Here is a 22,016-nt window from a genome sequence, read left to right as displayed (position 1 = left end):
TTATCTTATTAGAATTACAGAAGGCAATGTCTATCAGTTCCATGTAAACCACATAATGATAGACACTCAGAATTAGAAACAATCAGACATAGTATAGCACAAGATTCAGTTTTTTGGTCCTTTTTTGTTTCTGATATACAAGAAATGATTTTTCATAAGCAGTTTCAGAAGATGTAAACTTTGTACTTGTTTCAGATGATTCAAGTTTGGGAATAAAAATTAGTATGAGTCCCCTTACCGAAAAGGTAGCTAATGAAATCTTCAGAAACAACAACAAATGGTTCAAGGCAAATAAACTCAGTACATACAGGTCAATACTTCTCACAGAAATGTACAAGCTGTACTATTAAATTTCTCAAACAATGAAGTACAAGAGGTGGGAAAGTGTTAAGTTTCTGGGACTACAAATAGAACACAGCCTCCAGTGGAAAACACATTATCTAGTATTAACAAAGCAACTTTCTTTGTTTATGCTTGGAGTATGCATGATTACTACTATAGATGATTTAAAACTGAAGAAACTAGTTTATTCTGCACGTTTCCATTCACTAATGAGTTACAGAATTATTTTCTAGGGAAATTCAAATTACAGGGGTAGTGCTTTCAGACTACATAAATGTGTTGTAAGAATATATCTTGTGTTAACTCAAGAACATCCTCCAGAGACCTTCTCAGGAAACTGGGAATTTTGATAACCACTTCACAATATTCATAATGTCCTTTGTCACTACCTATATTTTACATTTTGTAAAAAGTAGTAAAAAGCGTGGATATAGCACTAGGACTAAAAATAACCCCTACAAAGACCTCAAAGGATTAGCACTAGTGCAGAAAGATGTCAGACACATGGGTGCACATGCATTCACCAACCTACTAAGTCTCTGTTGGTCCATTATGGCCAGGGGACATCGGCTGGTACGCATTTCTCAATTCAAAAATCTTTACCTAAAGCTGTATATTTTGGGTTATTTTATTCTATATATCAAATGCTACCAGTTTGGCAGTTCAATATTGCCATTTTCAGGAAATTGGCGAAACTCGTAGCAAAATAACCCAAAATATACTGCTGTTGATAAAGTTTTTCGAATCGAGAAACCTACTAAGTGACCCGAAGATAATGTAGTGGAGTTTAACACTTACTTAAAGAATGTCCTTTCAGTCAACTCTTACTCCATTGAAGACTTTCTTCACATAAACTCTTAAATTTGAAGTTTTGCATTAATTTATGACTAGAATTAGCACTGTAATACAGTAATGTAATGTAATTTCGCAGCACAGACCTTAACTGACATTAAATGTGTATCCTTGACTTGTCTACATACCCAGAGACTCCTTTCCATGGACTGCGACTAATGTAATGTAAATATAAAGGTCTTTTGTAACAGCACACAGGTGGGAGATGACCATTAGGAAGTTATGGTGTGAACAGTACATCCAACATTATATCTTCGTGCATACTTTGCAAGCCAGTGTACAATGCGTGGTGTAAGATACATTTTACTATTGCTAGCCATTCCATTTAATATTCTAGTCACAACTGAAGCACGAGAAAAATGATGGCCTGCATGTGTACAAGTCCTGATCTACCATATTTTCTCCTTGCAGTCCATATGTGAGATAACTGTTGGAGGCAGAAGATATGTTATGCAATGTGTAGAAAATGCATGGTTTGTTACACAGTGACTTTGGGTTCTCTAAGGAGACATCTTCCTGCATCCTTGTTTAGCATGCACACCATATTCAAAGTTACTTGTGCTATAATTAAAGAGCACTGTTCTATTTAGATTTCAGAGTTTCATATTTCCTAACAATCTTACCTGACTGCCACACCTTAAGCACCTGAAAATGATGCCTCTGAATGCTCCTTTCCTTCATTGATCATGCTTTGCAGATGTCATCAAGAAGTCGAAACTTTAAGGCTTTGGAATGGGTGAAGCTGTGCATTAACAAAAGATAAGCAACCTTATTAACAATAAAATAACACTGTACTGCACAATACTACTTTTACTCCCCCTGTGGGCCCAGAGATTTGAATAGGTGTGAGGTATTCCTGCCTGTAGTAAGAGGGACTAAAAGGAACCTCACATGTTTCAGCCTTTATGTGGTGGTCCCCTTAAGGGTTTGACCTCCATTTTTCAAAATTTTCCTGAAGAGCAGCCAATTGGGGAAGGGTGCCTTACATGGTGCATAGTGTCCATCAAGCGCTGAGACGTCTCACATCCTTCGTCAACATGGATCTGCATTTCCACTCATTCTCCAGCATTTGGGTGAGGTCATGCTCCTGGGTGTGTTTTCCTCCATCCTCTGTGCAGTATCGCTTTCTGTGCTGTCAACAATAATATACTTCTTAGCTCATTTGCACCTGATATCCAGCACGGTAGCCAGTCCATTGTGGTGGGGCCACCATGTACCCTGTTGGTTGTAGCCCTCTAACCACACAGGGATTGCACTGCTGATGCCAATGCCATTAACTCTCCACATATGCCAAGGAGTAGATGCCCGTCACCCTGGACCATCGGGTCTCCCAGCAATGGCCATCCTGCCCGGTGGCCTGTGCTGCAACTGGGTGGCGCCCATGGGGAGGGCCCCTGGTCGGAGTGGGTGGTATCAGGGCACATGACACGCCATGAAGTGTAGTACGTCATCTCTTGCTAGTGGTCAAATACCAGCACTCTCTAAGTGATCAAGGTATAACTTCAATGCTAAGAAATATGAACCCAAACCATTCATCCCCACTGGCCACACCATGGGATGAATGTTAGCAAAGCTTATTCACCCCAGTACCTCGTATGTACAAGAGTTGAAGGGGAATCTTTCTTGTCAATGAAACCTCAGTTTTTTGTGGAGCATTTAGAGGACAATTTTGGGGAGGTAGGGGGCTTGTCCAGAACACGGTCAGGGTCGGTCTTGATCAAAACAGCATCCTCTGTCCAGTCATGGTCACCACTTACCAGTGACAAGCTGGGAGATGTTACTGTAACCATCAAGCCCCATAAGAGCTTCAATATGGTCCAGGATATCATATTTCACAGGGACCTTCTTTTGCAGTCTGACGATGAGCTGCACGCCAATTTAGAGCAGCGAGATGTCCATTTCATCTGGTGCATCCACTGGGGTCAGAGGGATAATCAGATTTACATCAGTGCCTTCATCTTGGCCTTCGAGGTTGACACATTACCCAAGAAGGTCAAGGTGATGGTCTATCGCTGTGACGTAAAGCCATATGTCCCTCCCCCAATGTGGTGCTTTAAGTGCTGGAAGTTCGGCGATATGTCTTCTTGCTGTACTTCCAGCGACACCTGTTGGGATTGTAGACATCCTTCACATCCCAATACTCCCTGTGCCCTGCCTCCCACCTGTGTCAGCTGTGGAGAGCACCATTCATCTTGCTCAACAGACTGCAGGATTCTGCAGAAAGAGTGAGAAATAATGGAATACAAGACCCGGGACCGACTGAGCTACACTGAGTCTAAGAGGAAACATGAGAGGCTACATCCTGTGCATATGACATCAACCCACGCCGCCGCTATGACAGCAGTTCTACCGTCTTCCATTCCACCATGTACAGTTGGCTCTCAGAGCAGTCAGACTCCACCTAGCCCCTTGATAGTGTGGGGCACTTCCCTCCCTGTTGCTCCTCCACAACGTACCTTCAGGAGCAACACCCCCCCCCCCCCCCCCACCCGTCTGCTGAGGACCTAGATCTCACTGGGCCCTCAGACACTATGGATATCGATTGCACAGGTACTCATCTGGTGGCAGCAGGTGACACTGAGGCGTAGGCTGCTTCATTTAACGTTTCATGCCTTCCCAGTCTCACGATCATGTAATCCTCCAGTGGAATTGTGGTGGTTTTTTCCACCACCTGGCTGAGCTAAGGCAACTGTTAAGCTTTACACCTGCTTTCTGCATTGGCCTCCAGGAAACCTGGTTCCCGGCAATACAGACCCCTGCCCTCCATGGCTATAAGGGATATTACAGGGACTTTAGTGACTACAATAGAATGTCAGGTGGAATTTGCATCTATGTCTGAACTCAGTATGTAGTGAATCTGTGCCCCTTCAAACCCCTCTTGATGCTGTGGCTGTCAGGATAAGGACAACACAATGTATATCTTCCTCCAGATGGTGCAGTACCCCTGAACATATTGGCTGCACTGATTGATCAATTCCCTAAAACTTTCCTACTGTTGGGAGATTTTAATGCCCATAACCCCTTGTGGGGTGGCACCATGCTTACTGGCCAAGGTAGGGAGGTTGAAAATTTACTGTCGCAACTCGACCTCTGTGTCTTAAATACAGGTGCCCTCACACATTTCATTGTGGCACATGGTACATATTTGGCCATTGATCTCTTGGTTTGCAGTCCTGGTCTTCTCCCATCTATCCAATAGAGAACACATGACGGCCTGTGTGATAGTGACCCGTTCCCCATCTTCATGTCACTCCTCTGGCGTCATGCCCGTGGACGCCTACCCAGATGGGCTTTAAACAAGGCAGACTGGGTAGCCTTCACCTCTGCTGTCACTGCTGAATCTCCCCCACATGGTGCCATTGATGTTGTCATTGAGCAGGTCACTACAACAATCATTTCTGCATCAGAAAACGCGGTCCCTCATTCTTTAGGGTGGCCCCCGGCGAAAGACAGTCCCTTGGTGGTCGACAGAAGTCACTGAGACAATTAAAGAGCATTGGCGAGCTCTCCAGCGACATAAGCAGCACCCTTCGCTAGAGCACATAACAGCCCTTAAGCGGCTCCGTGCCTGCGTTCACCATCTTATAAAACGGCGGAAACAGGAGTGTCGGGAGAGGTATGTGTCGACCATTGGGTGCCATATGTCACCTTCCCAAGTCTGGACGTAGATCTGATGTCTTTTTGGGTACCAGACCCCAACAGGTGTCCCTGGCAATAACATCAATGGAATGTTATCTATCGATGCAAACGTGATTGCCGAGCACTTTGCTGAGCACTATGCGTGAGCCTCTGCATCGGAGAACTAGCCCCGCAGCCTTTTGCACCCTCAAATGGCAGATGGAAAGGAAAGTCCTCTTGTTCACTACGTGCCACAGTGAACCCCATAACGCCCCATTTACAGAGTGGTTATTCCTCAGTGCCCTTGCACATTGTCCCGACACAGCTCCTGGGCCGGATCAGATCCACAATCAGATGATTAAACACATCTCCTATGACTAAAAGCGACATCTCCTCATCATCTACAACCGGATCTGGTGTGATGGCGTCTTTCCACTGCAACGGTGGGAGAGCACCATCATTCTGGTGCTCAAACCCAGTCAAAACCCACCTAATGTGGATAGCTACCAGCCCAGCAGTCTCACCAACTTTCTTTGTAAGCTGCTAGAACATGTGGGGTGTCAGCAGTTGGGTTGGGTCCTGCAGTCATGTGACCTACTGGCTCCATGTCAGGGTGGCTTCTGCCAGGGTCACTCTACCACTGATAATTTGGTGTCCCTCAAGTCTGCCATCCGAACAGCCTTTTCCAGACACCAACATCTTGTTGCCAAATGTTTTTACTTAACGAAAAGCATACGATACGACCTGGTGACGCCATATCCTTGCCACATTGTGTGAGTGGGATCTCTGGGGCCCGATCCTGATTTTTATCTGAAACTTTTTGTCACTCCGTACTTTCCGTGTCCAGGTTGTTGCCTCCCATAGTTTCCCCCGTATTCAGAAGTATGGCGTTCCACAGGGCTGTATATTGAGTGGCTATTAACAGTCTAGTAGCAGTTGTAGGGCCATCAGTCTCACCTTCTCTGTATGTGGATGACTTCTGCATTTCGTACTGCTCCTCTTGCATTTCGTACTGCTCCTCCAGTACTGAGTGGTGCCTACAGGGAGCCATTCACAAGGTGCAGTCATGGGCTCTAGCCCATGGCTTCCAGTTTCCAGCTGTGAAGTCATGTGTCACGCATTTCTGTCAGCATCACAACTTTCATCCAAACCAGAACTTTACCTTAATGATGATCCACTCACTGTAGTGGAGACATATTGATTCTTAGGACTGGTTTTTGATGACCAATTGCCTTGGCTGCCCCTCCTTCATGAGCTTAAGTGGAAGTGCTGACAGCACCTCAATGCCCTCCGCTGCCTGAGCAACACCAACTGGGGTGCAGATCGCTCTATGCTGCTGCAGCCCTACAGAGCCCTTGTTCAATCCCACCTTAACTATGGGAGTCTGGTTTACGGTTTGGCGGCACCCTCAGTGTTGTGTTTACTCGACCCAGTGCACCACTGTGGTTTTCATCTAGCGATGGGAGCTTTTAGAATGAGTCCGGTGACCAGTGTTCTGGTGGAGGCCGGAGTCCCTCCATTGAAAGTTAGGCATGCACAACTGCTTGCCGATTATGTTGCACATGTTCGTAGTTCTACTGTGCATCCCAATTACTGTCTCCTTTTTCCAACCATGGGAGTTCATCTCCCGCATCGGTGGCCCAGGTCAGGGCTTACGATTGCAGTTCATGTCCAGTCCCTTCTGTCTGAACTGGAGTCCTTCCCATTACCATCTATTTTTTAGGTCCATTCATGTACCCCTTCATGGTCTACACCTAGGCCGCAGACTCTTCTGGACCTTTCACATGGCCTTAAGGACTCCACTGACCCTGTGGCTCTCTGCTACCTCTTCCTCTCGATTCTCGACATGTACCGGGGCTATGAAGTGTTTTATGCTGATGGCTCATTGGCTGATGGTCACGTAGGCTTTGCGTATGTTCATGGAGGACAGATGGCTGCAGTGTTTTCACTGCAGAGCTGGTGGCCATATCTCGTGCTCTTGAGCCCATCCGCCCACGCCCTGGCGAGTCATTTGTCCTGTGTACTGACTCCTTGAACAGCCTACAAGCTATCGACCAGTGCTGCCCCCACCATACTTTGGTAGCGTCTATCCAGGAGTCTATCTGTGCGCTGGACCGGTCCCATTGTTCAGTGGTGTTTGTGTGGACCCCAGGACACATTGGCATCCCAGGCAACGAACTTTCCGTCAGGCTGGCCAAACAGGCTATGCAGAAACCACTTCTGGAGATGGGCATCTGTGAAACTGACCTGTGTTTTGTCTTATGCCACAGGGTTTCTCAGCTTTGGGAGACGGAATGGCATAACAGTAAGCACAACAAATTGTGTGTCATTAAGGAGACTACGAATGTGTGGAAGTCTTCCATGTGGACCTCTTGCAGGGTAGCAGTTGTCCTCTGCCGGCTCCGCATTGGCCATACATGGCTAATGCATGGTTACCTCCTCCATTGCGAGGACCCACCTTGGTGTCACTGTTGCTCACAAATGATGGTCGTCCACCTCTTCCTGGACTGCCCACTTTTAGCCGTACTGCAGTGGACTTTTAACTTTACCGGCACCCTACCTTTGGTGTTGGGCAGCAATGCCTCAACAGCAGTTTTAGCTTACATTTTGTTCATGAGGGTGGGTTTTATCATTCGATCTAATTTTTAGTGCCTGTCCTTTGTCCCTCTGTGTCCTCCACCCTAGTGCTTTTAGGGTGGAGGTCTTAATGTGTTGCAGAGTGGCTGGCTTCTCCTTTTTATTGTCATGGTCAGCCAGCCATGGTAATCTGCTGTCTTGTTGTGATCTCTTCTACATGTTTCTTGCATCTCTCTGTGGTTTTCTTGTCTGATTTTGCCCGTTTTCGTGTTTGTTGCCCTTCTGTAATTCTTGTTGTTTTCTCCTTTCTTCCAGCTGTATTTTGTATGTCTTGATTATTTTACTCCCGCCCTTGTGGAATAATTTTAATTGGAACAAGGGACCAATGACGTAGCAGTTTGGTACCCCCCCCCCCCCCCCCCCCCCCCTGCCCCTTTTAAACCAACCAAACCAAACAATACTTTTGCTTACGCTAGCTAAATGAAAGACAGTAACTTAGGCAAAAGCCACTACTTCAGAAAAAATGTCTTATATTTCCTCAGTTATGTTAAACAGCTGCTGCTCATCTTCTACAGACAACTTGTTAATAATATATCAGCATTGGTCAGTTTCAAAGAAAATAGTTAACTGTGTATGTAACAAGGCCAGTTTGCAGTACAGTGCTACAAAATTTATAGTTGTATGGGCAAATGAGATATGTTTTTAATTTTACTTTGAATTGATAGGTTTCCCATTTTATTGCTGCATGTAGGATGTGAACTTGTTAAATACTTTTGTACCAGAGTGCATACTCAGAATTCTAGATGAGAAGACAAAGTTTAGATGAAAATTAATTTTGTGTCTTGTATTGTTATCATTCAAATTAGAGTTTGGCTGAAATTGATTTTTACTGACAATAATGAAAACCATGAAAGAGTAAATTAGGCTGAAGTAAGGGTAAGAATCGCAAGATTTTTAAAGAGATCTTGCAAGATGTTTTGTCTTCATCTTTATACAGTATTCTTACTGCTTGCCATTACTGAATAAATACATTGTACATGTACTGTAGGTATATTGCCACAAAAGACGATTCCACTACTACAATGATTGTCTTCTGTCTCTTTGTGTTTCATGACAGGAAGCAGACACACCAAGAAGCCGGAAACCCTTATCAGTTGAAGAGAAAATTGAAAATTCACCTCAATACCATTCCTTGCACAAACTGTTGGACTGTGTAGATTCAAGAACTGAAAATGCCATTTCAGACACATTGCAAAACCAATGTTCATTGTAAAGTTGAATGATAAGTAGTAACATATTGCAAAGTGGCCTCTGTTTTGCTTAAAAATACATTGTACTCAAGCAAATATTAAGCAGCTAATAGTTGACAAACAGCACTTATTTAGAATGACGGAGGCAGTAGTAGCTGTTTTTCAAAATATCAGCCATCTTTATAATTTACTATGTTACATGTAGGTGGCATAAGTACAGGTAGTATGAAACATTACAGTGGTAGTTGATTGTTGACACAAAAATTATAGATTAAGTTTTTATGGTTTGTTCATCTTTTAACATATACATTAACTCATTCCACAGCCCTAAAGGTTCACTTTACATAACAGAATGAATGAATCAGTGAGTGAATGAATGATCCAAAAAGTGAAACTTCTATAGCCCTTCCTAAAATATACAGTGGGGCTGCTACATATAAATTAGATTGTTTCATTAACAACCATTTCATCCATTATGAACTCATTTAAATATAGCGTTATTGATCTGCTACTCAAACCAACAAATACCAGATGTTTTATTTATTGTCCATTTCTATAATATCATGATGAATTCCTTATCAAATTGCCATTCCACATAATTTTAGCCTGTATGAGTACTTTACCAAATATTCCTTTGTAGGCTTTAGAATAATCTGCAAATACTTTAGACTTTTATAATTATGAACATACTGTATATAGAGCACCAAGTGGAAATAAGTCAGCTGTCGTGGCCAAATTAGAGGTTTTATAGACTTGGACCAGTGCATTGAATATGAAGCTAATGTTCGTGATTTTTCAAAAGGCAGCAGTGGTGGAGGTGCTTGAACAAATGTGAACAATACATTCAACATGATTCCCACAATATACTGCCCAACAGGATTAACAGAATGTAACATGTTGACTAAATTGCATTGCCCCAGTGCTCTTGTGACTTGCCGTGTAGACATCAGGTGGTCCCATCATATTAATTGGCAATATATTGAAATTAGCTCCATGAAATTTTTTATACACAATTTTAAAGAAACACTGTGTACTAGATGAATCACAAAGATAAATCTTTACACTTGATTCATATACAAAGATATGGCTCATTTCACCAGTATAAATTACATGAATGGAAAGATGTCATGGTAACAAACATTTATAATCCTCCTAGGCTGTCAATATGTGCTACAAGGCACTCAATACTCCACAATAGCTGATGAGCTCATCCACTACACACAACAATCTTTTTATTGATATCCTGTACAAACCACTCACTATTCCATCTGTCACTAGTCATATATAAAGAGAGAGAGAGAGAGAGAGAGAGAGAGAGAGAGAGAGAGAGTGTACAGGTTTAGGGAAAACTGTAGGGAAAGGGGTGGAAAGAGGATGGATGGGGGAAGAAAAAGGGAGTGGGGTGGTACATGGTTAAAAGTTATTTGTCATGACAATAATTAAAATATTTGCTTCTCACATTGAATTTACAGTATGCTTGTAAAGATCAACAGTTAAATCAAGCAATCTTGGCTTTCACAAAAAAATAAATAAATAAAAATATCATATCTAGTGCCATGAATGATGATGGTCTAGTCAAGGATTGTGGATTATTCTGTGCACCTGCATCATGCATTCTCAAACAGCCAATGAGCATTTAATAGCATTATGAGCACTCTGCTGTGAACGTTGTAGCCAATGTGAGCTTTAAACGTGATTGTACTGAGTTAATCATTGATTTTTTTATTGCATTTGTGGCTAGTTGTCATGGCTCAAGGTGATGGTAAGTGACAATTCTGCATAAGCAAGTAAGAGACATAATTTGCAGACATGTTTTCTTCAAGTGCAAAGCATGTGTATGCACACAGTGGAGCTGTCGCTTGAAACCAGCAACACTGAAATCCCCCTCTTTACTTCCAGCTCAACAAACTGCCATTGTTTGTGAATCAAACTATACAGGACTCAAAAATCACAAGTCAAAATCTGTCATGAAAAATTCAGTGACTACTACAAACCTTTAGAACTTTTCAGATGTTCTGAAAACAGCAAAAGTTTCACCGCTGCTAAGAGCAGGTTCTTTTGATAAAGTATCAAACTACCAACATGAGTCAACCTTAAATTCTTTTTTAAAAATTCTAGAAATTTTTTTATGACAGCCTTATAAATTTTATAAATAAATGTTCACCAATTACCTGCCAGCAACAAGGCTTTAAGAAATCTAGATCTACAACAGTAGCAATTTTTTGGTTCTTAGACTATGCTTTAAAATCTTTTGATCAGCATAAAAGAGACACCATCCAAAAGCCTTCAATGTCCTGGATTATAAAACCCTGCTCAAAAAATTTGAACAGAGATGAGGTGTAAGAGATTTAGCACCCTGGTTCATATCTAAAAAATGCAGACAGAAGGTATTACTTCACTATGAGTTCAACACTCTGGATAAAGCAACAAACAGCTCTCTGCTTTCCAGCGAATTATCAATAAAATGTGGAGTACCTCACAGCTCAATTCTAGGACTACTACTCTTCGTCATTTAAGTGGCCAACTTTGTTGAATTTCTGAGCCCCTAAAAAACTATCCTGTTTGCTTACAACACCAGTGCATTGTTCACTGTATCCAGTCCAGAAACATTGCAGTCAACATCAGAAAGCTTTGTAAAAGACATTGAGTGGCTCAACTTTTCAACTAGGGCTTGTGTCACTCAAAGAAGATACTGTCACTCAAAGAGTGACACTATCTTCACATTAGTGTGATGATCATTCCCAGTTATATGCCTGATGTCTTCCCCGAATAGTTGAGGTTGTAGTTCAAACTGTTCCTGGCATCCCCAGTAACCTTCTTTACCACGATGTTTCCACATAGAGGCTAAATCACAGGTAACATTGCTGATTTCTGCACTGGGCTTAAAAATATTAGTTACCTGGTATTTGCTACCCCAGGAGTTCCATACCCCTTACTTATCCCAGAATAAAGACATCTTCTTGGTGCTTTGAACTCCCTGACTCCTACTTGCAATTTTTCCCCTGTCTTGTTAGAGTATTCCAGAACCTCTTGGGTTGTCTGCACACTTTTGTCCCCAGTCCCCAGAGCAGTGAATCTGTTGGAGATATCTAGATTAAAGGTGGCGGACTTGCAGGAGCTCTTGCCTGATTTGGCATGTTTGACCACTGTCCAGTCATCTACCTTATTACAGAGGGCCAAGTGGGGACACCTCAGTGTGAAGTCAGGTTAGCTGTCTGGAACCTGTGAAGCTTCAACAACACTGGTAAAACATTATTAAAGTTCAGTCTTTTATTCTCAGTGTTTACAAGTCCTTGTTCTTCTGCACCAGCCTCAGTTGTTCCTCATTTAGCTGTGTATTGAATTCTAGCTGATCTCTGTCGAGTCAGCTCAGTGCTTGCATGACCAGGGGAAGATGTCAGTGACCCTGGCACTGCGGTAGACTGCCGGTGTGCAGGGCACAGCTATTTGCCCAGCATGAAATGGTTCTTGGACTGGCTGCTGGAGTGTGCTTGGTCCCACTCCAAATTTTACGATGACATCTGATGACTCACCCACAATGCACCTCTGATATATGTCGAAAGTCTTGTGGTCGGTCGATCTCCTCCCTACCTTGGTACGTGTCAGCACATGAAGGAGCCTTAGTGCTGAACTGGAACTTAGATCCCAAGAGGTCCAATACCGACAGCACAGTCAGTTTCTCCAATAGCAGACAGTAGGCAGCAAGTAGCAAGAAGTTCATCAGGTGAAGTCTATCATCTTGAGTATATCTTTGGCTAGTTCACAGACAGTGATGGGGCACCTAGGACATAGATTCACTACAATATCATATTCATAGAATTGAGATCTGTTACTGTGAGTGCCATCAGTCGCAATGATCAACCCGTGACAAAAGCTGGAGAATTGGAGTATTTAAAAAGAAGTAGCATGAAGCTTTGATGCAAGGCTGAATTTGTAATGGCCACATATCCTCATTATTTTGCTATATTCGCTCAGCAGGCTGTTAACTGCTGTATCAGATCCTTGCTATGTGCTCTTAATTAAAGAGATAGAGTTTCTTGGAACAAGAAGCTAATGAATATGCTTGTCTCACTTCTTTTGATTTTTCATCACAGTCTCCTTTCTGCTGAATGCGTATCTTCACTCAGCAGACAGTGTCATAATGTGTCGACAACCTGACTCACTTGTGACTTACTGAGTCACTTCTGCCTCTATCTCGACTCACTTCTGCCTCTATCTCTAGCATGTCTTGAGTTTGCCTGTAGCATTGTGAATGAGTTTAAATATTTTTTTGTAATTTCACCTCTTACTATTCTGTGTTACAACACTGTTGTTAAACTGACTGCTGCCAGCTACAGGTCTCAGCTGTTCTGTAAGTAATTCTGCTTGTGATACCTGCCCAATGAGTTCTGAGTCTTAAGATCAGCTGTTCTCTCTCCATAATCATGGAGTGATAGGCACAGTTACTAAAATGCCATCCAAGCAGGTAGCTTCAATTTCACAGCATCCAGCATGAAAAAAGTGTAGGCAGTCTTTGCGCTCTCAGCAGCTTCTTACCACTTTGCAGCAGTTTCCACACTTGTCCATTATTATTTAACAGTAGCTGTTCAAAATCAATTATACAACCTCTTGCAGTTTTATTTAATGAAACTAAGTTGACTTATGATATATATTTTAGGGAAAAAGTTTGTGTATGTGATGTATAAACATTTCTGAGTTATCTAACTTTTAGGTTCCTAAACATTTTTAAATGTAAGACGATGTTTCCTGTATGTGATTTAACTGTCAATACAGCAGTGACTGAAATTAGATTAAGTAGGGTTTGTTATATACTTCCAAATTTTTATGAGATAACTTGATGAAAAGCTCATAACAGCTATCTATAAATTATTGCCTACTACAGTATTCCAGTTCTTAGCTTTTTTGTCCTTAGAATGAAGTATATTATCACTACTTGACACTGCCTTGCTAGCGATTCATACACCTTGCATAAGCCCATAGCAGTTAGCATCAGATTCAGTTCAGATTGTACTGTATTTAAAACTCTTATTCCCATAGATTGATAATTTGTTCATGTGAACTACTTGATAACCATGAAAATTCTCATAAGAAATGTTATGTAGTGGCAGTTACAAGTTCTAAGGAATGTCTGAACTGCTGTAAACTATAGTATTTGTATGACATTGTTACTCTAAAAAACTGTTGGTGTTAAACTGTCTCATATTTAAATGATACTGAGGGGATACTACAGCATAGTTTGCTTCAATAAGAAAATAATAGTTCGAACATCACATACATTATGACTGAACTGAGACATAGGCACTAATTATCTAAATTCTAGCAAACAAATTTCTATTATGACCTTAATATATGTTATTACCACAGTTGTATTTGCAGTTATTAAGTAAATCCTTCCTAATAAACACAAAATGAAAGTTGTATCCATTGAATCTGGGCCGACAAATTACCAGTCAATACTCTTAACCACAGGACAATCATACTGCATATGTAAATCTTTAGCGAGTATTTTACATTTTCCTGCTGCTCACTCAGATGAAATATTCTAGGAACTTGAAAGGCACACCTTCTTCTACTCATACGGTTTTATTTTACCTATAGTTTCTGTCAACAGAATTAATGGCCCTTTAGGAATCAACAAACATCTTTTGAATTCAGTAATCTGTGGCATATAATTGACTTCATATTAAATACTTGTTCAGAACATGGTGTGTCTTTCCTAAAACCACCTTGATATTCACATAAATTACTCTCCAGTCTACTCTGTTTAGTATAATCTTCGAAAATATGTAATATGCAACTGGTGGCTAAGAAATTACTCTGTAGTTTTTAACTTCTTGTTTATTGCCTTTCCTACATAGTTGAGTACCCTTGACTCCCTCGGGAGATTTTCTGTTTCCCAGGTTTTCTCAGAAATCTATTTTAGCTTCTTTTTCTTTTAATTTTTGCTAGAGACCATTTCAAACATTCTGGTGTTGTAGAGTATTCTCTGCTACCTTCATGAGGTTTTAACAACTTCTTCAATTTCTTTCATAGTTGGTAGTAAATTGTCGTCTAGATCTTCATGAGTGTTTGAATATTCGAGCTTGTGGATTCGTTCTGTGCAATTAAGTTGCTAATAAAAAAATTTTGCAAGTATTTCAAAATTTTCAGTGTTATGTAAGCCAAATTGGTCAGCCTTGTTCCTCACCTCCCTGTTGTCATATTTACGTTTGAAGTAGCTCTAACAAACACTTTATATCTCACTTTCTCCTCCAAAGACCTACTGGAAAAGGGCCTCTTTAGTCAATAATTTACAGAAAACACTTTCATACTAAATTTCCATGTATACTCTTTTTTTAGCACAATCTAGCATGTAGCCTGTTAATAATTCTAACTACTTGAACATATTAATTTTACTTATGTAATTGATGTGTTTAAATATATTTAAATTTTATGACTAATAGTTTAAAATTATGAGGAATTGAAATAGTAACAAGACGAAACAAACGAGGTCCATGCATTACTAGTCCGTGCACTACTCTACACAGCCACAATGCTGTTACAGCAATGGCTCCTCAAAAATTCCTTATACTCTATGCTTGCACAATAAGCCACATCCAGTTTCAAAGGCAAATACTGACCTGGTGCTGTGAGCAACACAGAACTCGTAGTGCTGGCAGGGATTATGTCACATCAGATCATGTGCAGTCAAAAACAAACATCTGTGTCCCTTGTCTGTACTGATCATAGTTCAAATGACTATCATGTCAGCAATCAACACTGGTTTCAGATTATCATGGAGCGAGCACTAAAAATATATTTTTAGCCATTTTATTTGCATATGAACATACATTCTAAGAGAAACGGTGTAATTTTAGTACACTTTTTGGCTCACATTGAAGAGAAATTATGTAATTTTATTGTCATTTTACAATGTGCTGTAGCACATTAGCTTGTGATAACCGGCTGCCACTGATCACATATTTAGAAACATGAAATACAATACAAACACTTGTTAAAATTTTCAACTAGAATTATAAAATCTTCAATTACATGAAATTTTTGTGAATGTTTTGACTGTCTTTAGTCTAAAGAGCAGATGTTTTACCAATTTTCTGTCATTCCATTCTGTTTCACTTTAAATGGAATGTCTGGCATATATAGTCTAACATTTGTTATCTTTTTTGTGTGTTTCAGTACGTTTATCCGCTTCAGAAATCATTCTGTGCTCACCATTACAATTGTGTAAGTTATTCACATTTTCTTTTCCTCATTTGCTTGCTATAAAATGGGGTAAGGAGCAGGATGGCATGGGCTGACTAGACCATTCTAGAATGGTATTTAAATTCCCAGTATTTAGTCAGGATTCACATTACTCTATGTGTCAGATGTTGAGGTATATTCACTAAAAAGAAAAAAGATGCAGATTCATGTTTATTAAGATGCATTTTATAAATCTTTACCTAAGTTTTATGTGCAAACTAGCTTAGTACCCATTATTTTGCTCACATAGACTGTATGGCCTGCAGAGATTTTTGTTTTGATTTTATTTAATTGAATTTTTATGTTATTCACAAATTGCAACACCTAAGCTTTTTGTGCTGATTAAGGCCACATAAGCATGTACTTCTGATCAAAAAGTGATTCTGGTAGCTGGAGTCCAAAGTTTTTGTTAATAATGCTTTTTGCATTCTTGTGGAGATACTTCAATAGAAGCTTTCATCCCTTGACAAATTTTTCTATATATCTAATTGAAAAGTAAAATACTACTTTTCATAAATTTAGCTTTAAATTTTTTTTTTTTAATGTAACGAAATAGTTTCTTAGAAATTTTCATCCCCTATTTTCATCCCCTATTGCACTCCCTTAGGGATTGAATTTCCAGAAACACTGAAAGACAAATTTTTTCATTTCATACTGAAATGTCAAATACCAGTTGTCATAAAGTTAGCTTTACAAATCCTGTAGTAGTTATTTAGTAATTATTTATTTTTTGGAAAAAACTTCCACACACTATTTTGCCCCCTTAGTGGTCAAAAATTCCGAAACTGGTGAAATGTATTTTTTATTTTATGACTGAGAAATCAAATACCAGGTTTCATAGTTCTAGCTTCAAAATTTCCTTAATAGTGACATACTTTCAAAAAGCCTTTCCTCCCATATTTCACCCCATTAGCAATATTTCAGACAATCCCTTGTTAAACAATGCCTACAGTGTAAGATGCACATCCTCTCCAAACTTCAAGTTTCTGTCCTTAGCAGTTTGGCTGGGCAGTGATGGGTCAGTGAATCAGTCTGACCATATATCACCCCCTTAGGGGTTGAATTTCCAAAAACAGTGAATCATAGTTTTTCATCTCTAACTAAGAAGCCAAATACCAATTTTAAAGATTTACCTTTAGAAGAGCTTTCATAATGGAATATTTTAATAAAACATTTCAACCCCTATTTCACCCTCACAGGGGTTGAATTCCCAAAAATGGAGAAACATGCAATTTTTTATTTCTAACCGAGATGCCAGATTTAAATTTTTAGATTTAGCTTTAAAAATGCTTGCATATTGACATATTTTCATAAAAAATCAAATTCCATATTTCACCACCTTAGGGGCTTAATTTCCAAAAACACTGAAAAATATTTTTTATTTGTGATTGAGAAGTCAAATACCAGTGTTCATAGATGTAGCTTTAAAAATACTTTAGTAGTTCTTTAATAAAGATATATTTTCAAAAAAAAGCTTTCACCCACTATTTCGCTCCCCATTGGGTAAATTTCCAAAAAATGCTGAAACACATATTTCTTTATTGCTGGTGAAGAAACCGAATATCAATTTTTGTAGGTCTATCTTCAAAATTGCCTTAATAGTGACATTTTTCAAAAACCTCTTCATCCCCTGTTTCACCCCAGTATGGTTGCAATTTTGAAAAATCCCTCCTTGAATGATACCTATAGTATAAGATCCACGTCTTCTGCAAATTTCAAGTTTCTGCCCTTAGTGATTTGGGCTGGGAAATAATGAGTCAGTCAGTCAGTCAGTCAGTCAGGACATTGCCTTTTACATGTAGAGATATAATCACAGTTTCAACAAGAGCTTTAAATTCAACTAACCCAGCCCAAACCATTTATTTCCAGTTGTATTACAGGTCTTCTCTTATGCAGTACTGCTGCTGTGAAAACAAATTAATCCTGACATTGTAAAGTATATGACTCATAAGAAAAGTATGATATTAATGTGCATATCTGCAGTATGTGATTAGGAGTGATTTAAAATGGAATGATCATATAATGTTGATCGTCGGTAAAGCTGATGCCAGACTGAGATTCATTGGAAGAATCCTAAGGAAATGCAATCCGAAAACAAAGGAAGTAGGTTACAGTACGCTTGTTCGCCCACTGCTTGAATACTGCTCAGCAGTGTGGGATCCGTACCAGATAGGGTTGATAGAAGATATAGAGAAGATCCAACAGAGAGCAGCGCGCTTCGTTACAGGACCATTTAGTAATCGCGAAAGCATTACGGAGATGATAGATAAACTTCAGTGGAAGACTCTGCAGGAGAGACGCTCAGTAGCTCGGTACGGGCTTTTGTCAAAGTTTCGAGAACGTACCTTCACCGAAGAGTCGAGCAGTATATTGCTCCCTCCTACGTATATCTTGCGAATAGACCATGAGGATAAAATCAGAGAGATTAGAGCCCACACAGAGGCATACCGACAATCCTTCTTTCCACGAACAATACGAGACTGGAATAGAAGGGAGAACTGATAGAGGTACTCAAGGTACCCTCCGACACACACCGTCAGGTGGCTTGCGGAGTATGGATGTAGATGTAGATGTAGATGTAAATGTGTAATACATGGCATGTTTTGGGAACCGATCTGGCACCGAGCTGTCATTAAGTAATGTCTAGCTGGTAATTCCAGGATTTAGAACTGTTTTATGAGGAAAGTTTTATGTGGCTAATGTCGCAAAGGCTATGTCCTTACTTCTAATGGATAGGTTTGAGACTTTGCCTCCCTCAGATAATGAGACACAGCCAGTAGGTCTTGGCCCTTTTGCAAGAGCAGCATTTTCTCCTTTGTTGAGATCCGTGATCTTCAGGGGGGAGGGGAGGGGGGGGTGGAAGATTCTATTAATTGTAGGCAGCTCTAGTGTTTGGTGGATGATGGTCCCTCATTGGGAAATACTACTACAGTATTGGAATGAATAAAATATCCACATGAAAAGTATGTTTCAAAGAATGTTCTGCCAGGAAAAGAAGGCCATCAAGAGAGGAATTGAGAGCACTTGTTGTAGTCAGCTGCCTGAGATCTGAGACCATTCTCAGTTCTTTCCTGAGACTGGTAGAAGTGGTGAAACTCTGAGTCTACCAGTAGAGAACCCATCAGATAATGCAACTACTTCTACTGAACAGATGCCAAATGCATAAATAGTGAGAGTTGTTGTTAAGGGAATCCATCTGGAGACTGGTTTGATGCTGCTTTCCAGGCTAGTCTATCCTCTGCAAATCTCTCCACCTTAGCATAACTATTGTGGCTTGCATACTGTAAAAACATTTTTACTGTCATTCAAGTCTTGGTCTTCCTCTATGTAATTTACCTCCTCCCAACTCTCCTCCATAACCAAATCAACTATTTGTGGATGACTCAGGATGTTTCTTATCAGATTCAGTACATCTTCATTAGTTATTCAATCTACTCAACGTGGCTTGAGCATTCTTCTAAAACATCACTTTTCATTAGCTTCTAATATTTTCTCTTTTGCAATGTTTAAGATGTGCTGAGGTGACAAAAGTCATGGGATACCTTCTAATATCATGTCGGACCTCCTTTTGCGTGATGAAGTGCAGCAACTTGACATGGCATGGACTTGGCAAGACATTGGAAGTCACCTGCAGAGAAGTATTGAGCTATGCTGCCTCTATAGCCATCCATAATTGTGAAAGTGTTGCCGGCGCAGGATTTTGTGCATGAACTGACCTCTCAGTTATGTCCCTTAAATTTTCAGTGGGATTCATGTCGGGTAATCTGGGTGCCAAACCAATCACAAACAGTTGTAGCCTGCTGACATGGCACATTATTGTTTGGGAACGTGAAGTCCATGAATGGTTGCAAATGGTCTTGAAGTAGCTGAACATAACAATTTGCACCAACCAATGGTCAGTTCAGTTGGAACAGAGGACACAATTCATTCCATGTAAACCCAGCCCACACCATTATAAAGTCACAACCAGCTTGCATGGTGCCTTGTTGTCAGCTTGGGTGCATGGCTTCATGGGATCTGCACCACATTCAAACTCTACTATCAGCTCTTGCCAACTGAAATTGGAACTCATCTCAATAGGCCATAGTTTTGCAGTGATCTATAGGAAGTTTATGGCAGCAGGAAGTGTTCTGAAAAATTCTGGCAGTGCACATTATAAGCCCACGTAAGTAAATTCGTCAAGCATCTAAGCAACTTGATGTACCTTTATCAACATAGCATTTTGTAGTTCACCAGCATCTTCTTGTATGTGCTTACAAAATGCTTATTCTGCAACATCTGATGCCGAATGACAAACCACGCTAACAACAATTTGCTGTGGGTATGCAGCAGTGTATTGATATGGATGCTAGCTTCCTGGAAAGATGTTAATTCTCAGATGAGGCAACCTTTCATATATCAGGAAGGGTTAATAGGCATAATGTTCAGCTTTGGAGTTCGCAAAATCTGCATGTTGTCATTGAACATGTTCGTGATAGCCCTAAACTAAACGTGTGGTGTGGGCTAATGCACTACGGGATTGTTGGACCGTTCTTCTTCGCGGAACAAACAGTGAATGGGTCAGTGTATCTGGACATGTTGGAGCAGTTTGCGTACCCTCAAATATGAGACTTGCAACCCAACATCATTTTTCAACAATATGGAGCTCCGCTGCATTGGTCAACGGCCGTTCGCAAGTTCCTGGATAGGAAATTTCCCATTTGTTGGATCGGGCATAGGGGGACCCATTGCCAAGCGACCACGCTCACCTGACTTTAAGCCACTTGACTTCTTCATGTGGGGATTTGTGAAGGACTGCGTGTATGCAACCGAAGTGGACAATATTGTTACGTTGAGACATTGTATCACTAATGTGATTGCAACAATAACAGAGGAAATGTTACAAAGAACTTGGCAAGAAATTGAGTATAGACTCTATATTCTTTGTGCTACAAATGGTTCACATGTAGAGGTGTATTGATGATAAATAAATAAATTCTTTGAGATGCTCTACAATATCGTGCATTTTTCATTGTCGTATCTACTGTGATGTTTTTTTTTTTTTTTCCCCCTGGGTCTTTGAAATCAGGTAGGTTTGAGTGGGACACCCTGTACAATAATATATTCCTTCCATCTCTTAGCCTTCCTTTCTTTGTTTGGTAGTGGCTTGCAATCTGAGCTCTTGTCCATTTTGTCCACACAGTTACTTGTCTTTACTACTGCTACTACTACTAAACGCACATTTAAGTTTCCTAAATGTGGATCTTACCTACAGTAAGCAAGATTTTGCATTTCTACTCTAGCAATATCTGCGTTGCTGTCTTTTACCTGCTGAAGTCTCATTTTCAGACATCTGTATTCTCTTTTGCCTGCTTCATTTGTTTCATTTTTTTTTTAATTTTACCCCTTCGTCAGTTGAATTTAATACCTTTCTGTTGTTTAAGAATTTCTGTGGTCCCTGTCTTTTTGCCTAGATATCGATGCTGTCTTTACTTTCCTCTCTCAAAGCTACCCATTCATCTTCTGCTGTATGTCTTATGTTAATTTCAGCTAATTGTTAGTCTACCTAATGCTCCTTTTGAAACTCTCAACAACGTCTAGCTCTTTCAACTTATCTGAATCCCACTTCTTTAATTTTCTACCTTTCTGCAATTTCTCCAACTTTAATGTGAATTGTGTAAGTAATAAATTACAGTTGGAGTCCATATGTCCTCCTGGGAATATTTTACAGTTCAAAATTTTATTTCCAAGTCTCTATCTTACACTGAAGAGCCAAAGAAACTAGTACACTTGCTTAATATCATGTAGGGCCCAAACTAGCATGCAGAAGTGTCACAACATGGCATGGTGTGGACTCAACTGATGTCTGAAATAGTGCTGAAGGGAACTGACTCCATGAAACCTGCAGGGCTGTCCATAAATCCGTAAAATTACGAGGGGGTGGAGATCTCTTCCGAACAGCACGTTGCAAGGCATCCCCGGTATGCTCAATAATGTTTCTGTATGAGGAGTTTGGTGGCCAGTGGAAGCATTTAAACTCAGAAGAGTGTTCTTGGAGTCATTCTGTAACAATTCTGTATGTGTGAGGTATCACATTGTCCTAGTGGAATTGCCCAAGTCCGTCGGAATGCATAATGGGCATGAATGGATGCAGGT

General features: G+C 40.4%; 1 protein-coding gene across 6 annotated transcripts in view; it reads left to right on the top strand.

The window, feature by feature from the left end:
* Nucleotides 1-22,016, top strand: part of LOC126457624 (stimulator of interferon genes protein homolog) — a 318,836-nt gene that overhangs the window by 131,730 nt on the left and 165,090 nt on the right. For 5 of the 6 annotated variants that reach the window (XM_050094086.1, XM_050094087.1, XM_050094085.1 and 2 more), the window contains one exon: nt 15,816-15,863. The exons of the other annotated variant lie outside the window; for it this stretch is intronic. In XM_050094086.1, coding sequence (XP_049950043.1) covers nt 15,816-15,863 — 48 coding nt within the window. The remainder of the gene's footprint in view (nt 1-15,815; nt 15,864-22,016) is intronic. 6 annotated transcript variants of the gene reach the window in all.

This window comes from Schistocerca serialis, chromosome 2, assembly GCF_023864345.2.
Source record: "Schistocerca serialis cubense isolate TAMUIC-IGC-003099 chromosome 2, iqSchSeri2.2, whole genome shotgun sequence".
NCBI lineage: Eukaryota > Metazoa > Arthropoda > Insecta > Orthoptera > Acrididae > Schistocerca > Schistocerca serialis.
The sequence above is the reverse complement of the archived record's forward strand: the minus strand, read 5'-3'. Positions and strand labels throughout refer to the sequence as shown.